We start from the raw sequence: 22,794 nt of genomic DNA on the forward strand, positions 1-22,794 counted from the left end.
CTTTCTCACTCTCACATTTGTTTTGTTCTCATTGTTGAAAAATAAACAACCCAAAAAAGAAGATAAACTTAAGCTAAACATAATTAAAAATAAAAAACAACAACAAAAATGAAAAAGAAACACCCAACAACTACTCAAGACTAAAAACAAGAAGTCAAGAAAAGTATTCAGAAAGATTTTAAATCATTGTTTAATCAAAAACAATCATGAATGACAATCTTTTTTCATTTAACTTGAACAACTAAATTTTCAGACCAAATCTTATTTATCAGCCACTTTTTTCACACAGGAACTTATAAGTTCCGGGCTGCAGATAAGAATAATCATTCATTCGGAAGGCACTATTTAGGGTTAGATAATCTTCTCCACCCAGATAGTTGTCGGGATTCGGTGCATGCCAATCAAGAAACTTGACCGGTTCCTTACTGAACTGGAAGATCCATGTACCTTCCTGGGCCTTGTCAGTTCCAGAAATCAGCAGACCGTCAAGTTTTGCTTTCCTTGCAATGTCCTGGACAAACTTGTATTCGCCTGCGTCGTTGATTTCTACCAAGTACATGCCGTAGGACAAACATACACTTTCAGCTTGATCCACGTTTGAGTAGTAAAACTTGGAGAGATAATACTTGTTTCCATTGTACTTTTCAGCTGATTCAAACAGATTACCGATGGGTGTTGGGTACCCATAATCACAACTGAAAACTTGAAAAGTGAGAAAAAAATATGACAAAGTTATTTAAGAGGTATGAAATGAAATAAAAATAAATTTTAAGAATTTGAACTGTTTTTATTTATAAAAGTAAATTTAAGCATAGAAAATAAATGTGAGAGAAACTGTGAGTGCTGGACAGTAATTATAACCCGACTGTCCAGCGATCTAAATATAGGTGCCTACCTCTTAAACAATACGATTTAATTAGATGTAGAGAGGGAAGGAAAGAGTGCTAAGCTTGTGGTTTTTGTCAGAGAACATTACCACATGTGGAACTTACCAAAATCAGAGAAGGCCCTAAAACATTACCACATGTGGAACTTACCAAAATCGGAGAAGGCTCTAAAACATTACGACCTTTGGAACTTACCAAAGCCAGAGAAAACCCTAAAACATTACGACATCTGGAACTTACCAAGGCCGGAGAAGACCATAAAACATTACGACATGGGGAACTTATTAAAGCCGGAGAAAGCCCTAAAACACAACGACAACTGGAACTTACCAAAGCCAGAGAAGGCGTGAAGCAACAGAGCGATGAACAGCAACATTTTGGTCGAATCTCTTCAGGAACAGCCGAGAGGATGTATCCTAATGGCTGTGTGGGCCTGGTTTTATAGTAAAACTGTAAATTAATTATGCAGTTTGCGTGTCTGCAACCGATGTTTATCTGGTAATTTCAAATTAAAATAAAACCAACTAAAAATCGTTTATATGCAGCACATTAAAACAATTTACTTGGCCAAGGAAAATGTGTTAACCAAACAGAATTAAATATTCTAGTTGGCCAAGCGAGCGTTTTGCCAAAACAATATTGCAAAGACTAATTGGCCACGAAAATAATTGAGAAAATAAAACTGACAGAGGTCTGTTATGCTTTATTATCCCTATAACTATTGGGCTTAATTTCTTCTGACCAGCATATTTTTATATAAGATTATAACGTATGATCTTAGATCATTGAACAGAAACAGTAGCCAATCAATAAAGTTAAACAAATAGAATTTTAAAATGTGTATGGTCGTAAAATACAGTTACTAGATTCTAAAAAGTTTTAATTTGAAAGAAAGCGTTTGGGGAGGCCAAGTATTATTGAGAGATGGGGAATATTTTCTTATCTTGTGTTGATGTACTTAGCACAGTGATCAAACCCAAAATGGTGTCTCAATTCGCCCATTCTTCTCACCACCTCCCCCCCCCTCCCCCGCCGTCAATACACCAACCTCTAAATCCGTTAGTCTGGTTTGAACGATTAACCTGAAGACTAGAACTTACTGAACCATGCAGAGATAACGCATGGGTAAAGCGGCATTTCGATATATCTCTACCAGATGACTGCACACAAATGAAAAATTTGCTGACATGTGCTTGAAAAAGAGACACATGGTGTTCACTGATCACTGAGATAGAATTTTGTGTTCTCTGGTTACTTATACTGGGCTATTAAAAAAAAACCCTGTGATATAGTTTCATGTACTGTAAACTATTGACAAAATTTACCTTAACCATCAGTATAAAATTAATTTATTTTAAAATGTAAGAGGTTTTTGTATAAAAATAAAATTTTTAGTATATATATATATATATATATATATATATATATATATATATATATATATATATATATATATATATATATATATATATATATATATATTCTTGAAGCTCCCATCCCACGAAGCTTTTTTGCATACAGTAAATATCCCCTATTCTATTCACTGGCCGTGATAAACTAAGCTTATACTTCACTCTATGCGATTGTCTTATTTACACTTTACATTTGTCATCAATCAGTCCATTTAAATCTTTTTCCGGGTGTGTTTTGACGATGTTATTTGTCATGTTCCTTTTTTCTCGTATAAGATGAACATCTGCCGGGGCTCTAAATATCTAATTTAGACCGCGACTAAATTTTCGTAGAATACATTTAATCTTTATTCCGATAGTTTTTGCATAGTTACACTTTTGTTTGAGAAAAATCATTAACCAAAAAATCATAGTAAAAATTATTATTTTAGTAAATTTTACAAAATATTATTTTGTAAATATAAAATGTTATTTTGTAAATATAAAATGTTTTTTGCATATAAAAACTAATAGATAAAAACAGCCTATTTTTTTCAGTGACAGAGGTTTACAAGCTTAAAAGGTCGTCCATTTTGTGAAACCTAATTTATTATAAGTTTATATTTTTGGGTTCATTTTTATTCGAAATCTTCACTTTTATTTGAATTATATTAAAATCAATTGAAGGTTACTAGATTTAGTTTATATTTAAGTTACTTTCTAACTCAGTTAATTAGTTTTTAAAATAAATACTATCCAGTCCACGCCTCCCACACCCAACATCCCTATTTAGAAATGAAAACACAATTTTGACACTAAAATGACAGTAACAAAGTAAAAAAAGATACTGGCTTCCTTAAATAAAAGCTTTGATCTTTGAAATTGGTGAGAAATGCAAAATTATAATTTTTTTAAAAGTATCCGTATTTTTTAAAACATAAATTATTATTTGTGTTATATATTCTCCCCAGTGTATTGGGACGGACAATAAACTACAAACAGAAAGAAAAAAATATTTGAAAGAATCACACATTTTGCTGAGGACTTCTGTCCATGTTGTCCTTTAAACAAAGTAGGCCTATATCCATGACACTTTATTCTAAGTTAAATTAAATTTTTGTGTCTTTATTAACTGAGCGCTTTTAGCACGTGCAACCTTATTTGCATTTTTGTTTGACTCATCATGTAGACAGGCTTCAACTTCCTGCATTGCTCCCCCACAACTTCTACATGGATTGCTGCGTGCGCCTCGGAGCGTTAAATTTGCAATTCCACACCAGTAGCTACATCACACATGAGCTCGCTGGTGAAATGGGCAGTGAAAATATTAGAACAGACCCGCACACAGACGCCATGTAGGGTTTGATGAATTTTGTCTAAAGTAACATTTTAAAATTCTTCTTCTCTTGTTGTTTACTTTGGCTCATTAGAGAACATTGTGTCGTCACAACACTTTGACACATTTTGACTTCTTATAGGGATCGAACATTTTCGTTAATTTCAGTCAGACATTCGGTTCCTCTATCAGCGAATCAGATATATTTAGAGACGAAAGCTTTTATTAAAGAAGTCACTTTTTAAAAAAAAAACTGTTTCAGTGTTTTTAAAAACGTATTATTGCGAAGATTTTTTTATTCAGTTGTTACCAATACGTTGTAAATGAAGTTTAGCACCAAAGGTCTACGGCGAAAATATTTGCTTTAAAACCCGATCAGTAGCTGCAAGTACTACAAGCGATTTTTTTGTTCTTTCTTGGCCCACAATGAGACTATCGTGCGAGAAATTAACCAGCCTTCAAAAACAGGTCACTGTCGTCAGTTTGCTAATTGAGCTATAGCTATTGTTTACTATTTTTATCTCTCATTTTATTATTGAATCTAATAAATTTCAAATGTATTTTTATTGACTAACGAAATTGATAATAAGATTAAAACCATATAAATTCTTGCAATGTTACTGGAGATGAATGGAGGGTTTATTTTCTTACTTCAGTGCATTTTGAAGCTTGCTATTATAAAGATTTTTATATTTATTTTATTATGAATCCAGAAGGATATTATTATACATTCTACACCCGTTAATGTTGAAGTGGGAATGTGCCAGACGGCGAAAACGTCAGAATATCGTTGAAATATTGAGCACGATGACAAACAACACCATGTATTTACTTAGTAAACTAATAACACCATGTACTTTCTCCGTACCCAGAAAAACACCACGTACTTTCACAGGGGCCAGAGAACACCCTGCACTGTCTCATTAATTAAAGAACACCATCTGTTGTATGCATGCTTCAGCATATTTTTTGTCTGTTTAGTCATCCTATTTTGATGTAACAAAATAGCGAATTACCCATGCGTTATCTCTGCATGGTTCAGTAAGTTCTAGTCTTAAGATTAATTATTCACACCTGATTAACGACTTTAGAGGTTGGTAGATCAAAGGGGAGACGCGGGGAACAAAACAATAATTACTCTCAGACTACATGTTGGGATTGGAGCCCTCTAATAAATATATCAAATCGAATGTTTTCCCGAAAGACACTTGCCCGAAGGCCGTTTGCCCGAAGGCAGTTTTCCGGAATAGACTCTTGCTCTAATGCGAAAAATGCCCAAATGGACACTTGATCGAAAGCGAAATAAATCCGAATGAACACTTGCCCGAATGCGACAAATGCTCGAAAGTCACTTTCCCAAAGGCATACCGTTTTCCAACCAGAAACTGGGTCGTCTAGTTCACACATAAAATTAAGTGACAGTGTCTTACTTGAGTAGGAGCGTTGTTCTCTAAATGTGTTATAAAAGTCTCAAAATTTGATTTCTTTAAGGGATCAGTTTTTTTTAATAAACTTGAACGATCGCACATATTAAGCTGTTCTTTCTGAATAAATCCAGAGCATGGGATAATAAATGACAAACATGAAGTGAAAAATATACGTTTATTAAAAAGACCAGAAACTTTAGTCGACAAAAAATAAAACCTGATATTTTCTGAAGACATCTGCCCCGTGTTGTCCTTCAAAACAAACTAGATCGAGCTACACTCTTGTCTAAGGTTAACTTAATTCTATTGCATTTATTTAACGTTTTAAGCACGTGCAACCTTATTTGCATATTGTTTGACTCATCATGTAGACAGTCATCAACAACCCGCATTACTCCCACTTGTCTCTACATGGTTCATTGCGTGCTCATTCTAGTGTTAAACTTTTTACACTACAACAGAAGTTACATCACACATGAGCTTGTGGGTGAAGGGGAGAGGGAAGTGGCATGGTAGAGGTAGGACGCCATTTTGGGTGTTTATTTTGGCTCATCCTTGAACACATTGCCGATACAACACGTCGCAACATTTCGACTCCTTTTAAGAATCCAACATTTCTAACACCAATCTTGCGGTTTTCTGGTTAAGTGGAGAGGCGAGAAAAAGACTATATATATATATATATATATATATATATATATATATATATATATATATATATATAAATATAAATATATATATATATATATATATATATATATATATATATATATATATATATATATATATATATACATATATAATATATAAAAAAGATAAAAGCTGTCATATTTAAGCACCTAAAAGCAAGTCATAAACACACCTTTTTATGATGATTTCCCTGATTTTAAAAATATGTTGCCATTTTAATTTTTCTTTATGTGACGTTTATTCAAAGAATAAATTTTAAAAATAAACACATTTTTATGTGTTACATTTTTGTAAAGTAAGTAAACGTTAAGTCATTATTAATGTGATTAATATGTTATGTCTCATTCATAATATATCAGACAATAAGGTTTCTGTTTTTACTATTATCATTCTATAAACCCAGCACCCACAAGATTTAGTAAAATAAACTGTGAGAATAGAAAGATGTAATAAATAAAGCATAACATTCAACAGTTAACAAGTCTAGTGCTAAATACAGACATAATGAATACAGTCGAAAGCGATAAAGCCATACTAAAACATCTCTACTAAAAATTAAACTGACCCCATAATGTAGAATAAACTCAAATAATTAAAGTATGAGCCCAAAACTGTAATCTAAATATTATGAAGTGTTAATTATAACTTAAAAACATAAACATAACTAAATCACGTTCATTGGACAAAACGAACGAACGCGGCTGAGACCGAAATTCTCGGCTCAAAACAGCTAAGTCTGCGCGCGAACAGATAGACGGTTTGCACCTTGAATTTTAGACCGAGCAAACCGTCTATCTTTTTAAACCCGCTATAATTTTGTAAATATCAACAAAACCCATTTTAAAACGCTACAGTATAGTCGGTAGAGAGTTTCTTCGGGGATATCTTTAAAAAAAAATAGTACTAGAACGATCGAGAAGGAAATAATCAGTTTTTTGTCTCTCCTGTAAAATTTACATTTTCGGAGTTAGACGGTTTGCGACCGAGACCATCGATATGTATATATATATATATATATATATATATATATATATATATATATATATATATATATATATATATATATATATATATATATATATATACATATATATATTTAGATACATATATATATATATATATATACATATATATATATAGATACATATTTATATATATATATATATATATATATATATATATATATATATATATATATATATATATATATATACATATATATATATACATATATATATATATATATATATATATATATATATATATATATATATATATATATATATATATATATATATATATATATATATATATATATATATATATATATATATATATATATATAAGGGGTTATGCGCGGTAAAACATCACAAAATTTCCTGTTTCATGATTTTGTTCTTGCACTTTGGGATACTTTGTCAAATTTTTGTAATAAGAAAATAATAACTATAAAGAAAATAAAAGTTATTTGTTTAAATTACAATTTTTATGACCCTATTAATTAAAAGAAAACAATTTTTCCAAATCTTACAAGATCCCTATGAAAAGTTTTACATCCGGCATCATATTGTATCTGGCATCATTGGAAAGCTGGGTTTCTCCTTTATTTGATAATCTTAATTTCTATCATCTCGGAAACACCCAAAGTTTACAATCGGATTCGCAGTTTAAACAGATATGGTATTTTAGTGACCTACTTTTCGATACTTTTGGCTGTTTTTCCCAGTTCGCAGGTTTTAAAAATTAAAAGCTTACTACTTTTTTAATTTATTAAACAAAGCCAACCATATTTTCAGTAAGTTTTCTTCATGCAAAAATACAACTTTTGTCAAGAGGGAATTGTTATTGCTTTCATAGAAAAAAGTATTTGGTAATTAATATGCACATTTTGAAACTTGTGAATACTAAAAAGGATACGATATTTTAGACTTTGTAAAATTCTTACTATTTCAAAAAGTTTTAATATATACTGTAATATAAGCAATTTAAATTTGATTGCTATAAGTGCATAGCTAAAAAGCCTTAGCATTTTTAAAAGTATTGAAATATTCAAAATTGCTGTCAACCCGTTTTTGCTGTTAAGTACTTTCTTGTGATAAAACATGATAAAAGTATTCTAAATGCTTAAGATCTTAAATTGTAAAAATTAGAAAGAAACCGCTTATAACCCCTGAAAGTGAAGAAATATTTTTTTTGTGATCTATCTAGGACGATAATTAATACTTTGAGTTTGTTTATTCCACAAGACGTTAATTAAATAATAAGTTTGAAAAATGAAACTTGTTTTACAAAACTAACAATTTTTTTTTAAATCACTAATTTAGATGACAAACACTTTAAGAATAATACACTTTGAGAATCAATTCAAGTTTTTTTTACTACATGCATGTGTGTCACGGGTCAGTCCGTCAAATACACACATACAGAGACAGAGAATTCGTTTGAGCTTTATATATTAGATTCTAAACCATTCATTTTAACCAATGTAACAATATTTTTTTCCATACATTTTAGTCTCTTGTTTACTCCCCCATTTGTTTTTTCTCGTTGTTAACAAATAAACAACCCAAAAAGAAGATAAACTTAAATTAAGCTAAACAGTATTAAAAATAAAAAACAACAAAAAAAATGAAAAAGAAACACCCAACAACAACTACTCAAGACTAAAAACAAAAAGTCAAGAAAAGTATTCAGAAAGATTTTAAATCATTGTTTAATCAAAAACAATCATGAGTGCCAAGCTTTTTTCATTTAACTTAAACAACCAAATTTTCAGATCAAAACTTTTTTATTAGCCACTTTTTTCACACAGGAACTTATAAGTTCCAGGCTGCAGATAAGAGAAATCATTCATTTGGAAGGCACTATTTAGTGATAGATAATCTTCTCCACGGCCATAGTTGTCGGGATTTGGTCCATACCAATCAAAAAACTTGACGGGTTCCTTACTGAACTGGAAGATCCATGTACCTTCCTGGGCCTTGTCAGTTCCAGAAATCAGCAGACCGCTAGTCCTGGCTCTCCTGGCAATGTCCTGGACAAACTTGTATTCGCCTGCGTCGTTGATTTCTACCAAGTACATGCCGTAGGACAAACATACACTTTCAGCTTGATCCACGTTTGAGTAGTAAAACTTGGAGAGATAATACTTGTTTCCCTTGTAAGTTGCAGCTGATTCAAACAGATTACCGATGGGTGTTGGATACCCATAATCACAGCTTGAAACTAAAAAAGAAACATTATCTCAACCGTGTTATAAAAAGGTATCATAATTGTAGATTGAATGAATGTATGAATGTGATTTATAAGTAACTTTCAAATAAAGAGTAAATAGCCTTCCTTAAGGGAGGAATCTACTAGAGTTGCTTGGATATAAAATGGCGCTTTTTAACTCGAATATCACACGACTGAATGATCTCCCCCTCCCACTTTCCAAAGGATGAGAGAAAGAGCTTAACAAAGTTAGAAATTGCATTACAGCATTGCGATAGGTGGCACTAAAAAAACAGAAATGGGCCTAAAATATGACACCTTGAGCTTACTAAAGTCGGAGGTCCCAATACATTACGACATGTGGAACTTACCAAAGCCGGAGAAGACGTGAAGCAACAGAGCGATGAACAGCAACATGTTGGTCGAATCTCTTCAGGAACAGCCGAGAGGTTTTATCCTTATCGCTGTGTACACCAGATTTTATAGTATTGTAGGAAATTAACTAAGCATTGTGCATAAATTAATGTCTGCAACCGCTGTTTATCTGGTGATTACAAAGTCAAATAGAACCAATTCAAAATCGTTTATTTTCAGAACATTAAACAAATTATTTTCAGAACATTAAACAAATTGGTTAGACAGGAAAAACGTGTTAACCAAACAGAATTAAACAGTCTAGTTGGCCAAGACAGCTTTTGGTCAAATAAAAATTAAAAGACTCGTTGGCCAAGAATCAAACCAGCGCTACCATAACACAATTGCTGAGAAAATGTTAATAATAATAAACATATGAAATCCCCTTCCTTCACATAGTCGATGTGTCAAAAAATTAAGCTACTAGATTTGCCTGTGTGCTGTGCAGAATGTATGCAGCTTAAGGCTGCGGATTTCCTGGGCTCCAAAACTGAGCCACACGTAAAGGCCAAGATCTGGTATGTTTGTTAGATGCTCTCACAAACGTCAGCTGTTTGCGTCATTTCTTTTCACATTGGAGATTATCCCTTCTGCAGCCAATTTTATCAATATACATTGAGTAAACCGTAATGCATATTTTACATCCAGGTTGCCTTCAGTATCTGGCCAATATAACCCAGTGTTAATTGTTTAAGCTACGCAAATAGGCCCGGATCCAGCATTTCAAAATTAGCATAGTCGAAACAAAGATTTATACAAAATAATAAAGGTCTAAAATATTTTAGTATATAGAAACTCATTATTATCTAAATCTAGATAGAATTATCTATATTCTAGATCTACGACTTGTTTGCTTAAGTCTCGTTTTTTTTGGATTGTATTTATAATTAATAAATCTTTGATTTGACCTAGATCTAGATTCTAGATCTAGATCTATAAATAACTTTCTTGGACAGATTGTAGATCTAGAGAAATTTATCGTAAAACTAAATAAAAAAGGCAGTTGAAATAGCTATAAGTGTTGGAACGTAATAAATACAGCAAACGGACGTATTGTTAAAGTTAAAGCCGACGGAAAATTAGCTTTAGAACGCGTTAAACATTGGAATGGGAACACAATCTTCTTCGATAGGCCGCCATTATTGATGTAAAAAAATAAACACATCATGTGACGTCACTGTTTCCGTCGAGTGTAGTGGTTTTTCTAATCTTTTTAAAAAAATGTGGTTAATCTACCTATGAATAAATCAATAAATTAATTAACGTCTTTAAATAAATTTGGAATTAACAGTCTATCTGCAATAAAAAATTATTCTCTACCTACATACTATTTTACAGCTCTCCAGATAGAGTAGAAGTATTCACAATAATCGACCAGACAAACAAAAAAAAACAAACAAACAAAAAAACAAAACAAAAAAATAAATATTCAAACATGTAAACAAACTTGAGTTTTAGTAGTATATAGATGTTTAATTTAAACTTTCATTCATTGACAAGTCATATTATAATCTCATCGGCCAACCTCATATTCAGACCTAATCTACATTTCACACAAAAACTTATAGTTGCCTGGCGGTTCAAAAGACACATCATTCATTTGGTAGTTGTACGTTCGATGGATGGACATAAAATGTTCTTTACCTTGGTAGTTGGACGGATTTCCAGTCGACCAGTCAAAAAATTTGACAGGTTCCATGCTGGTCTGAAATACCCAATAGCCCTCCTTGGTCATATCATTTCCAGAAAGCAGCAGACCTTCCGTGTTTTTATTCCTGGCCAGGTTTTGCAGAAACCTGAATTCACCTTCGGTGTTGATTTCTGCCAGGTACCAGCCACAAGACAAACACATCCTTTCAGCTTGGTGCGCGTCTAGGTAGTAGTAGGTAGATTGATAACAGCGGTGTCCGTTGTAATCAGCAGGGGGGTCAAACATATTATTAGTACTGCTTTGGCAATCTATAGAAGCACTGCTAGTAACTGTGGAAAAATAGTAAAATTATATAAAGGCTTTAAAAACGACTAACGAAGAAAAACGTTAATGTTTTAACAGACTTAAAAAAATTAAACCGGAGAAGGCCCTAAAACATTACGACATGTGGAACTTACTAAAGCTGGAAAAGGCCCTAAAACATTACGACATGTGGAACTTACCAAATCCGTAGAAGGTCCTAAAACATTACGACACGTGGAACTTACCAAAGCCGGAGAAGACGTGAAGCAACAGAGCGATGAACAGCAACATGTTGGTCGAATCTCTTCAGGAACAGCCGAGAGGATGTATCCTAATGGCCGTGTGGGCTGGGTTTTACGATATGCTTGTAAATTAAATACAACAGGTGTGCGAGCATCTGATGTTTATGTCATTCCCGGTGCAATAAAAATTGTCATTTCAACATTATTGAGAAAATAGTCTAAATAAAGGGGCAATTTTAGGCCTGGATTGCCTTATAAGGTCAGTGATATCTTGGTTTGACTCAAGAAGTCATCGCTATGCTTTTTGTGTTCCACATTGCTAAGTGCGTTTTATTCAGTTTTGACGTCTTGACTTTATTTAACGCATTAATTAATACAGGGACCCTACAAGCATACAAGTTCCATGACAACCATCATCGCTGTATTCTACTTTGAGGCCTACAACAATGACGTAAATAAGCTTTTTTTTTTTTTCATTTTTTGCAGTTTTCGCTTTTAAGTAGCCTACACTCATAGGTTGATGTTGTTTTTACACAAAATTTAAATTAATGCTTTCGCCTGTGATTTGTTCTTGTCAACATAGAATTTAAAGTAATACACTTATTTGTAAAGGCAGCGTTAGTGTTATTTTATTACTTTTATTATCAAAACGAAAGTTGAAAAATTACGGGTCTGTTAGCTGGTAATATGGGGTATGGTAATGCTTAATTATATGTTTCCTTCGGCCTGAATAATGAGCAATGCTTTGATCAGTATAAACGTATAAAAGAGAGGTTAACCCATTCACACTATTCTCTAATATGGAGATAGGGTAAAAGTGATAAAATTGGGAGCGAGAGAGTAGCAGTAAGAAATTCTACTTACACTGTCACCCCTACACACCGTTCTAAAATAAACGAGGTCGGCGGAACAACAAAATATTGATCATTTCATAACATTTCATTGGCTCTAGCTTATTGACTGCCCCGTCGTTTGATATATTACATTTTTATTTAGTTTTTTGTTTTGTTTTGTTGTGTTTGTGCTATCTGTATTGGATTCTATTTTTTTTTTTTTTTGCAGTTTTTGTGTTCCTCTTGTTGAATTGGGGGGAAAGGAGGTATTCAACATGAATAACAAAGTTTGAATTTGGGGAGGGGGTGGTGGAGGCGCAACATTGAATTGATAGTTTGCGCTGGAATGGGTTGCTACGCCACTGTTAGGGGGACACGGGTAATTTTCAAAATTTCAGTTGGAGGATTTTAATGCGATGTAGAGTCAGGGACGGAGACGAAACGCTTAAACAAGTGGCAGGACAAGTCATTTCAGGTCAAACGATCGGAGACTATAAATAGCTCAAACAAAATATCTCACGGACAAAACATTGTAAGGATAAATGATCTCACGGCATAATATATCAGGACAAAATATATAATGAAAAATAACCGCAAGGACAAATGATCTCACGGGAAAAAATTAACAAGAAAAAATATATATATAAGGACAATAATTATGTATCTGACAAAATTTCAATTATGCCTTTTAATTAACTGCCAAGCTCATCGGTCCGAAATGTTAATCATCAAATTGATGTTAGATGGTTTATAGGTTATTATCAGATTTGTATGCTGACTTGTTTAGTCTTAATCAATTGCAAACTAAATTAAATTATTAATTAGTCCACGACAACTGGCAATTTTATGTTACCCAGATCCTTAAAAATTAAATTGGATAATTATAAATAACCATCTCCGATTCTAATGCAGGGCATTTCAATTCAGTTAATTAAAATTGTTTAAGGATGAAATTAAATGAAGGTGTAAAAAAGACCCAAATATCTTGACATAATTACACACATTACAAAGATAAAGACACAGCCACACAGTTTAGAGATGTTGGCACAACTAAACAGTTTAGGGATGTTGGCACAACCACACAGTTTAGAGATATTGGCACAACCGCATAGTTTAGAGATATTGGCACAACCGCATAGTTTAGAGATATTGGCACAACCGCATAGTTTAGAGCTATTGGCACAACCAAACAGTTTAGAGATATTGGCACAACCAAACAGTTTAGAGATATTGGCACAACCACACAGATTAGAGATATTGGCACAACCGCATAGTTTAGAGATATTGGCACAACCGCATAGTTTAAAGATATTGGCACAACCAAACAGTTTAGAGATGTTGACACAACCACACAGTTTAGAGGTATTGGCACAACCAAACAGTTTAGAGACATTGGCACAACCACACAGATTAGAGATATTGGCACAACGGCACAGTTTAGAGATATTGGCACAACCGGATAGTTTAGAGATATTGGCACAACCTCACAGTTCGTAGAAATATTTAATTATTATGAAAAAAAAAACGTCTGTTGATCTATCGAACATTTATTACCTTACTGAACATAATTTCTTGTCGTAGTAGGCCTACATAATATCTTGTCCCACTAATCAGTCACGTTCCTGTCCAATAAAACTTGATTTCGGAGACCTACAGAATATTTACAATGAATCGAAATTTTAGTAATACACTAGACTACCCGTTATCTAGTTAGATAACTGTGAGTTTAGGGGTTCATCCATAAATGACATTACGTCTGTTACCTTTTCATCACAAAATAACCAGACTCCCACATTCAAAAAGGCGTCACACCTCAGACGTTTTTGTCTTTTAAAAACACTGACTTTGTCTAAGCATGGGTCTGACAACATGATCTTTTCATATGCTGAGGTCACAAAAACAGGTCAACTCTACTTCACCTGCCCAGTGTCCTTCCAACTCAGACATGCTTTTGTCTGTGAAAACACAGATTTTGGCTGAGCGTGGGTCTGACCACACTATCTCTTCATATGCTGTCGTCACAGTTGAACTTTACACCGACCCTACACTATTTAACCTGCCCAGTGTTCCGCCAAGTCTCAGACAACATGTTTTACCTTTTAAAAAGAGCATGGCTCTGACCACACTATCCACGTTATATACTGAGGACAAAGAAACAGGTGAACTCTACTTCACCTGCCCTGTATCCCGCTAAATTCCAATAGGCAAAGGCAACATTATCATTCACAACTAAAAAAAAAAAAAAGAAAAATTAATCACAACTAAAAAAAAAAAAAAGAAAAATTAAAATTAAAAAAAAATAAATCCCACTGACATGTCTAGAACCCATGCCACCCGCATGGTAACCTAATGTGCTAACCTCATAGGTATCTAGGCTCGTACTCTGATGATGTTAATAACTTATATATTTTACTTCTAAGCGGCGTAAGAATCTACGCGAATCTACCCTAGAATTAGATCTAGAATTATTTCAAATTAAATTTTATCTTAAATTAGCCAATTGCATAGCTAAACAAAGATTTATATAAAATAATTAAGACCTAAAATAGTTTAGTATATTATGATTCTAGTTCAAGATTCTAGATGTAGGATTTACGTTAAATCTGGATCTAGATCTAGATGTAGAATTTAGATCTAGATCTAGATCTGAAGTCTAGGTACTACGTTGAGTCTAGATCTAGATCTAGAACCTAGCCAAGATAGATCCCATGCATTCTCGAATTAGATGATCATTGAAGCTAAACAACGATTTAGATGTAGAATTTACATTAAGTCTAGATCTAGAATTAAGTCTAGTGACCTAGATTTAGATCTAGATCTAGAGAAATCTAGATTCAAAACTTTTTCTTCCTTCGACAGCTGATCTGTAGATCTAGAGAAATGTATTGTATAATTATAGTATTATAAAATAAAAAGAAGTGTTAAAACATTGACAATAGTGTTGAAACGTAATGAAAATGGAAAACGGACGTATTGTTAAAGTTATAGCCGACAGAAAATTAGTTTAAGAAAGCGCTAAACATCCGAATCAGCAACTAAATCTTGGATTGAAGCCGCCATTTATTGTACTAAAAAGTAAACAAATAATGTGACGTCACTATTCCCTCAAAGTAAAGTCAATGTTTTAAACTTTAAAAATTAATGTGGTTAATCTACCTATGAATAAATCAATAAATTAAGGCCAAGGCTATTCCCAGCCGGTTGGGAATAGCCATATGGGGGCTATTCCCAGCCGACTGTGAATAGCCCCAATACGGCTATTCACAGTCGGCTGTCATTTCATGCTAAATACGACTGTGAATAATATCTTAAAATAATAAAAGCATTTATTGTGACTGGGGAGTGAGGTATAGATTAAGAGAGAAGTGCTATTTTTATTTTGTTATATTTTTATAAAAAAGTTATTACTGTTAAAGTTTAGTTTAACTTTTTGGCTCATATCAGACAGGCTACGTCTACGTAGGTCATACAATAAGATGATCAATTATGCTCTCTAAATCTATACACTAGAATAATAGATCTAGTAATTTTTAAATAAATAGACCTAATACTAATTAGGCCCTAAGCATCAGTTTAGTTGGTTGTTCACATTGCTATTCAACTATCAATTACCATTAAAAATTCCCATTATCACATAGATCTAGAATAAATATCAGGTGAAATAGGATGTCCTTTTTCATCAGCTATTATTCAGTTTCCATCACACTTTTGTTTTTTCTCTTAGCAAAAATCTACGGGACAGGTCCTTTATTTTTTTGCTGATATGCCAACAATTACGTCACAAACGAAAAAAAAATTAACAAAAATAACACTTCCATGAGGAACTTAAGTAGAATCTATCTAGATCTAATTGTGAAAAAATATTTTGAAAATGACCACTCGACCACACATCTTCATGCACAGTTGGGTATTTTTAACATTAAATCTATCAAAAACGGTCACGACTGTGAATAGCCCCAATACGGCTATTCGCAGTCGACTGTGAATAGACACTTCGATAAATTAATTAACTTCTTTAAATAAACAGTCTATCTGAAAACAAAAATTGTTCTCTACCTACATACCATTTTCCAGCTCTACACATAATGCAGATTCTCTCCTGTAACCAAACGGACAAACAAAAAATAAATATTAAAACAGGTAAACAAACTAGAGTTTTAATAGTATATAGATAGATAGATTTCCGCCATTCCAGTTGTCCGGGTTACTTCCCCACCAGTCAAAAAACGCGACCGGCTCTTTGCTGAACTGGTAGATCCACGTACCCTCAAGTGCTTGGTCAGTTCCAGAAATCAGCAGGCCTGGAGGGTTATCTTTCTTGACCAGGTCCTGGACAAACTTGTATTCGGCTGCGTCGTTGACCTCCACCAAATACATGCCGTAGGACAAACACACCTTTTCAGCATGTTCGGGATCCAGGTATTGAAACTTGGAGAGATAATATTTGTGTCCGTTGTAGGTTTCAGGGGAAAACAAGTTAATAAAAAGTCTAGTGACAATTTAAGCGCAATTTACTTATGTTATCTAAAAATAAATAGTGATCAAGTTTGTTTTTAAAAAATGTGAAAAAATTATTAGGTCTAGCGAAACAAAACCTTGTAATTGTAACTCCCTATCACTCTCATATAAATTATAAATAAATTAATAGGGTACAAAAATAGCGTTTGAATTAATAAGTAAAAAATAAACTTATAGCCAAAAAACCTCGAAAAATGCAGTTTTTGGATGGATGGGTGTCCGCAGCTTTAAGTCGTATCTCCTCCTCAACGAAGCAATATCGAGGACTAGTTCCAAAGCTAATATGTTAAGCAAGTTGCAAGGATGATTGTGGGCCAAAAAAATTCCCGGAATTCCTTCCTGGATTTCCCGGAAAAGCCAAAAAACCTCGAACAAATGCAGTTTTTGCTCCATATCTCGGCAACCAGACCACTTAGCGACTTTTGCCAATCGATTCCTGCCATAATTTAGACCAATATTGCCGAAGAAAGTTTTAAAAAATATCCTTTCGTTCGGTCACAATTTTTAAAAAAAATTATTTAAACTGAGCATCTTTTAGGCCTAGGATGATATTTTAAACTGAGCATCGTGTAGGCCTACTAGAAGAAGCGAAGCGGTGAAGTTCCAAACCAAGCACACCGATTCAGGCAGTCGCTAGTGAGAGGTAACGTCTACTTGACGCATGTTAATTAAGGAAATTGCGCTTAAATTGTCACTAGACTTTTTATTAAATTGTTTCTTTGCCAGAAAAAAAAATAGTGGAAAGGATTATATAAGGAAGTGCTAGTTCGCAGCCAAGTTTGAGCACTCTGTGAGTTAGGGAGCCTAATTTAATCCCAAAGACCGAATGAGTTTAAGCTCGAGTTTGAAAGAAGTATCATTTTAAATATTAGAATCAGTCTGTTGTTTTTTTAGCGCAATTTCCATTCTGGAGAATTGCGATTATTAACTCGTCATTTCTGGGAATGGATGGATGGATGGATGGATGGATGGATGGATGGATGGATGGATGGATGGATGGATGGATGGATGGATGGATGGATGGATGGATGGATGGATGGATGGATGGATGGATGGATGGATGGATGGATGGATGGATGGATGGATGGATGGATGGATGGATGGATGGATGGATGGATGGATGGATGGATGGATGGATGGATGGATGGATGGATGGATGGATGGATGGATGGATGGATGGATGGATGGATGGATGGATGGATGGATGGATGGATGGATGGATGGATGGATGGATGGATGGATGGATGGATGGATGGATGGATGGATGGATGGATGGATGGATGGATGGATGGATGGATGGATGGATGGATGGATGGATGGATGGATGGATGGATGGATGGATGGATGGATGGATGGATGGATGGATGGATGGATGGATGGATGGATGGATGGATGGATGGATGGATGGATGGATGGATGGATGGATGGATGGATGGATGGATGGATGGATGGATGGATGGATGGATGGATGGATGGATGGATGGATGGATGGATGGATGGATGGATGGATGGATGGATGGATGGATGGATGGATGGATGGATGGATGGATGGATGGATGGATGGATGGATGGATGGATGGATGGATGGATGGATGGATGGATGGATGGTAAGAAAGTGGTAAATGTAGTCTATGCTGTTTAGTTACTACACAACGTGGTAAATGTAGCCCAAATCGTTCCACTTCTAAATAAATTGGTAAGTGTCGTCTATGCTGTTTCATTACTACATAAAGTGGTAATGTAGCACAACTTGTTTCATCTAATATATAACGTTCAATTCTTTTTTTAAAAATACTTTTATTTTCTATAAAAAAAATTACAACATATTTACAGTAACAAAATGTTCATACCAGTGATAGGTTAATAATAATAAAACAGTTATATTAATCATAGTTAAATAAATAGTTAAATTTGGTATATACAACAACCAATGGAAAAACCCAGAGGGGGAATAAACATAAAGTGTTGAATACAACGAATAACCATAAATTACAAAGCAGTAAGAAAAATGGTTTACTATACAACCAAAGTTCAAAAGATGTCAGATTACCTTTTCCCTACTTAGTAATGTTTGTCTTAAATGCCTTGCGTTTTAATAAGGAGATACTTATCTAAACAACTAATGTGTCTACGTCAAAAGTCTCGTTTCTGGTCACTATTTGGGTCTCTAGAGTCTTTTTCATTGTCTAAATGGCCGGGAAGTCTAGTTAGATGTGTCATTCTGATTCTAGATATATTTTTGTCTACATATTGTGCATTTCCTTTGTGGGTGGTGTTCTAATGGGGTTGAGTTGACGATATGTCTATAGGCAATTTTTCTGGCTTTGGGTGTAATTGTTTGGAGGTTGAGGTTTCTAAAGGTGTCTGTAGTGTTTATTAGTGCCTAAGTTTTACACCATTTTATTCTATCGTGTATTACCAAGTACAAACAACTGCCACTCTTGTTGATGTGTGTTGTGTTAAAATAAAGATTGACAGAACATCAACTCAAAATCAAATAAAATCATCTTAACGAAAACATACAAAAACAAAAACAGAACAATTATAAGTCATCAAAACTAAAATGAAACCTAATCACGAACAGTTCTGGAAGCTTTATAATCAATGTTTAATTTGAACTTTTATTGGCACCAAGTCATATTTCATAGGTCAAACACATATTGCGGCTTATCTGCTTCACACAAGAACTTATATTTACTGGTCGGTTCAAAAAACACATCATTCATTTGGTAGCCGTAATCTGAATGAATGGTTAGGTAATTTTCTCGACCTTGGTAGTTGTCCGGTTCTCCACCATACCAGTCAAAAAATTTGACCGGTTGCTTACTGGTCTGAAACACCCAATAGCCCTCCTTGTTCACGTCATTTCCAGATAGCAGCAGACCTTCCGTTTTTGTACTCCTAGCCAGGATCTGCACAAACCTGAATTCAGCTTCGTTGTTGATTTCTGCCAGGTACCAGCCACAAGACAAACATAATTTTTCAGCTTGTTCCGCGTTTAGTAGGTAGAAGCTGGATTGATAATACCGGTGTTCGTTGTAATAACTAGGGGGGTCAAACATTTCACAGACATTATAAGCAACTGTGGAAAAATAATAAAATTATAGTAAAGACTATTAAATAACGGTAATGTTTTAACAGACGTAAAAAAATTACGCAGGAGAAGGCCCTAAAACATTACGACATCTGGAACTTACCAAAGCCGGAGAAGGTCCTAAAACATTACGACATCTGGAACTTACCAAAGCTGGAGAAGGCCATAAAACATTACGACATGTGGAACTTACCAAAGCCGGAGAAGGTCCTAAAACATTACGACATCTGGAACTTACCAAAGCCGGAGAAGGTCCTAAAACATTACGACATCTGGAACTTACCAAAGCCGGAGAAGGCGTGAAGCAACAGAACGATGAACAGCAACATGTTGGTCGAATCTCTTCAGGAACAGCAGAGAGGGTGTATCATAATGGCTGTGTGGGCTGTGTTTTATAGTATTTCTGAAAATTAAATACAACAGGTATCTGCTGTTTATGTCATTCAGTGTGTAATAAAACTATCATTTCAACACTATTAACAAGGAACAAAACTACATACTAATTTGACAAAGACAAGTGAGAAATTAATTGACTGTCATCTTTATGCTTTATTTGTTCTACATTGCTAAGTGCGTTTTTTTTTCTTTTTACATCTCGGCTATATTTAAAGCATTTTGCAGTTGCTTTCAAAATTAAATTAATTTAGAGACACGCACAAGTATACATTAATTCAGGGACCCTATAAGCATAAATTAATCAGGGACCCCCAAACATACATTAATTCAAAACCCAAAAAGCATACATTAATTCAGGGACCATATAAGCATACATTAATTCAGGACCCTATAAGCATACATCAATTCAGGGAACCTACACGCATACATTAATTCAGTATCATAAAAGCATACTTTAATTAAGGGATTGTACAAGCATAAATTAATCAGGGACCCCCAAACATACATTAATTCAAAACCCTACAAAAATACATTAATTTAGGGACACTATAAGCATCCATTAATTCAGGGACCCCACAAGCACATACATACCATAACAACCACCATCGCTGTATTCTACTTTTAGGCCTACAACAATGACGTAAATAATCGTTTTCGCTTTTAAGTAGCCTACACTCATAGGTTGATGTCGTGTTTACACAAGATTTAAAATAATGCTTTTGCGTGTGTTTAGTTCTTGTCAACATAGAATTTGAAAGCGATACACTGATTTGTAAAGGCAGCTTTTGTGTCATTTTATTACTTTTATTATCAAAACGAAAGTAAAAAAAAATAAAGGTCTGTTTGCTGGCAACATTGGGTAGAGTAATTCTCGATTTTTATGTCTCCTTCGGTCTGAATAATGAGCAATGCTTTGTGTTATAACTGCTGTGTTCTATAAGTGTACCACAGTTATGCAGTGAGAGGGTACAACTACCTGATCCAATACCATCTTTCCATATCACCACCATTTGATTATGTTTAGCTATCCTACAGTATATCTTGGGACACGACGACATCAACGCTACGAATGATTCAACAGAATGACATCGGTTACTAACTCTATTTATTGCACAATAAATAATGGGCATCGGACAGCTTGGACAAACGATACTACAACTAGACAACCTAACTCTAACATCACACAGACAAGACTCACTTCAATCTTCTTCCCTGGCAACAACGGAACTCACACTAAAACGTCACTTTCTTGCGTACAGCGTCACACACTCACTCGTTCAATATACGGCCGCACCATCAATCATGCGCACCCATTGCCCTAGTCAAACATGCATCATAACATTACCCCCCTCTCCCTTCAAGCTAATCACATTAGCTTTATTTATTACTTCAATAATACAACATTCTGTTTTACCTAACAATAGCAACTATGGTAGCATTCACACATAGACCTTAAAGACTAGACAATTTTAACTAATTCTTGAAGTTCCAGTTCAGTTCATGTCTCCGCGCGCACAAACATATTTTGACGATTCTGCAAAGTATACATCTCAGATCACCAGTTGGGTACACATCCTACAATCACACTTCACGTAAAGGCCAGGATTCCATACAATGTCGACCCAAACATCACCTTAGTTGTACTGAAAAGAAATTATTTCTAACGGAAAACAACACGTCACTACTACTCGGTTATCATTATCTAACATAGTCTCTCTAACCTAATGTATTAGACTTAATCTAATGTAGTACCTCTTCTGTTAACTACGCTACATTATTTATATAATAAATCACATCTCACGCGTTAATTTAGTGCTAAGTAATTAAGTAGCCACATCAAATTTCATAAATCACTATATCACCTGCATATATTCATCTCATGTTACAATGACATATACCAATAATAATTCTTCACATCTTCAGTAACCAAATAGGATATCACATAGAGGAATATTTTCCCTAGAACCCTTAAATCCATGTCCAGGTACTCGGTACATCCTCGAGCTACCCACACACAAAAAAATCTGACTGCATCCTCAGTCTTGAAATCAACTAACTACCGATGAAGCAACCGACCAACGAACTATACCCCTGCTGGCCGGGTGACGACACCAAATTATCATTAAACAACATTATCCTAATCTACTGGGTTCCTTACGCTAAGAAAACAAACCTCATAGGATAACATATCCTCACATATAATACATTGAAAATCATATCATTATAATAAATCAAGTCCAGATCATAGTGACATCATCTTGTCAACAACATAACACCGCCCTCAAACCGGCGTGTCTACATTAACTATAACAATATCAATTATCACTAATACTGATCTCTTACTTATCATACAACAACCCTCATTAGTATAACACAGCAATGGGCTCACAATACCTACA

General features: G+C 34.1%; 3 protein-coding genes across 3 annotated transcripts; all 3 read right to left on the reverse strand.

The window, feature by feature from the left end:
* Window positions 1-207: 207 nt before the first annotated feature.
* LOC131952387 (uncharacterized) lies at window positions 208-1,329 on the reverse strand. Its single transcript, XM_059315013.1, has 2 exons — window positions 1,218-1,329; window positions 208-702 (listed from the first exon to the last, which is right to left on the reverse strand). Exons 1-2 carry the CDS (start codon window positions 1,261-1,263, stop codon window positions 269-271), a joined length of 480 nt encoding a protein of 159 aa, XP_059170996.1. The 5' UTR covers window positions 1,264-1,329; the 3' UTR covers window positions 208-268.
* Window positions 1,330-8,478: 7,149 nt separating this feature from the next.
* On the reverse strand, window positions 8,479-9,387 carry LOC131952384 (collectin-12-like). The gene is made up of 2 exons (XM_059315011.1): window positions 9,316-9,387; window positions 8,479-8,956 (listed from the first exon to the last, which is right to left on the reverse strand). Exons 1-2 carry the CDS (start codon window positions 9,359-9,361, stop codon window positions 8,523-8,525), a joined length of 480 nt encoding a protein of 159 aa, XP_059170994.1. The 5' UTR covers window positions 9,362-9,387; the 3' UTR covers window positions 8,479-8,522.
* A 1,514-nt stretch (window positions 9,388-10,901) lies between these two features.
* Window positions 10,902-11,852, reverse strand: LOC131952411 (ladderlectin). The gene is made up of 2 exons (XM_059315040.1): window positions 11,558-11,852; window positions 10,902-11,338 (listed from the first exon to the last, which is right to left on the reverse strand). The coding sequence occupies exons 1-2, from the start codon at window positions 11,601-11,603 to the stop codon at window positions 10,902-10,904; spliced, it is 483 nt and encodes a 160-aa protein (XP_059171023.1). The 5' UTR covers window positions 11,604-11,852.
* Window positions 11,853-22,794: the final 10,942 nt, after the last annotated feature.

This window comes from Physella acuta, unplaced genomic scaffold, assembly GCF_028476545.2.
Source record: "Physella acuta isolate Inbredline_101_S28 unplaced genomic scaffold, ASM2847654v3 ptg000872l, whole genome shotgun sequence".
In the NCBI taxonomy this organism is placed as follows: Eukaryota; Metazoa; Mollusca; class Gastropoda; family Physidae; genus Physella; species Physella acuta.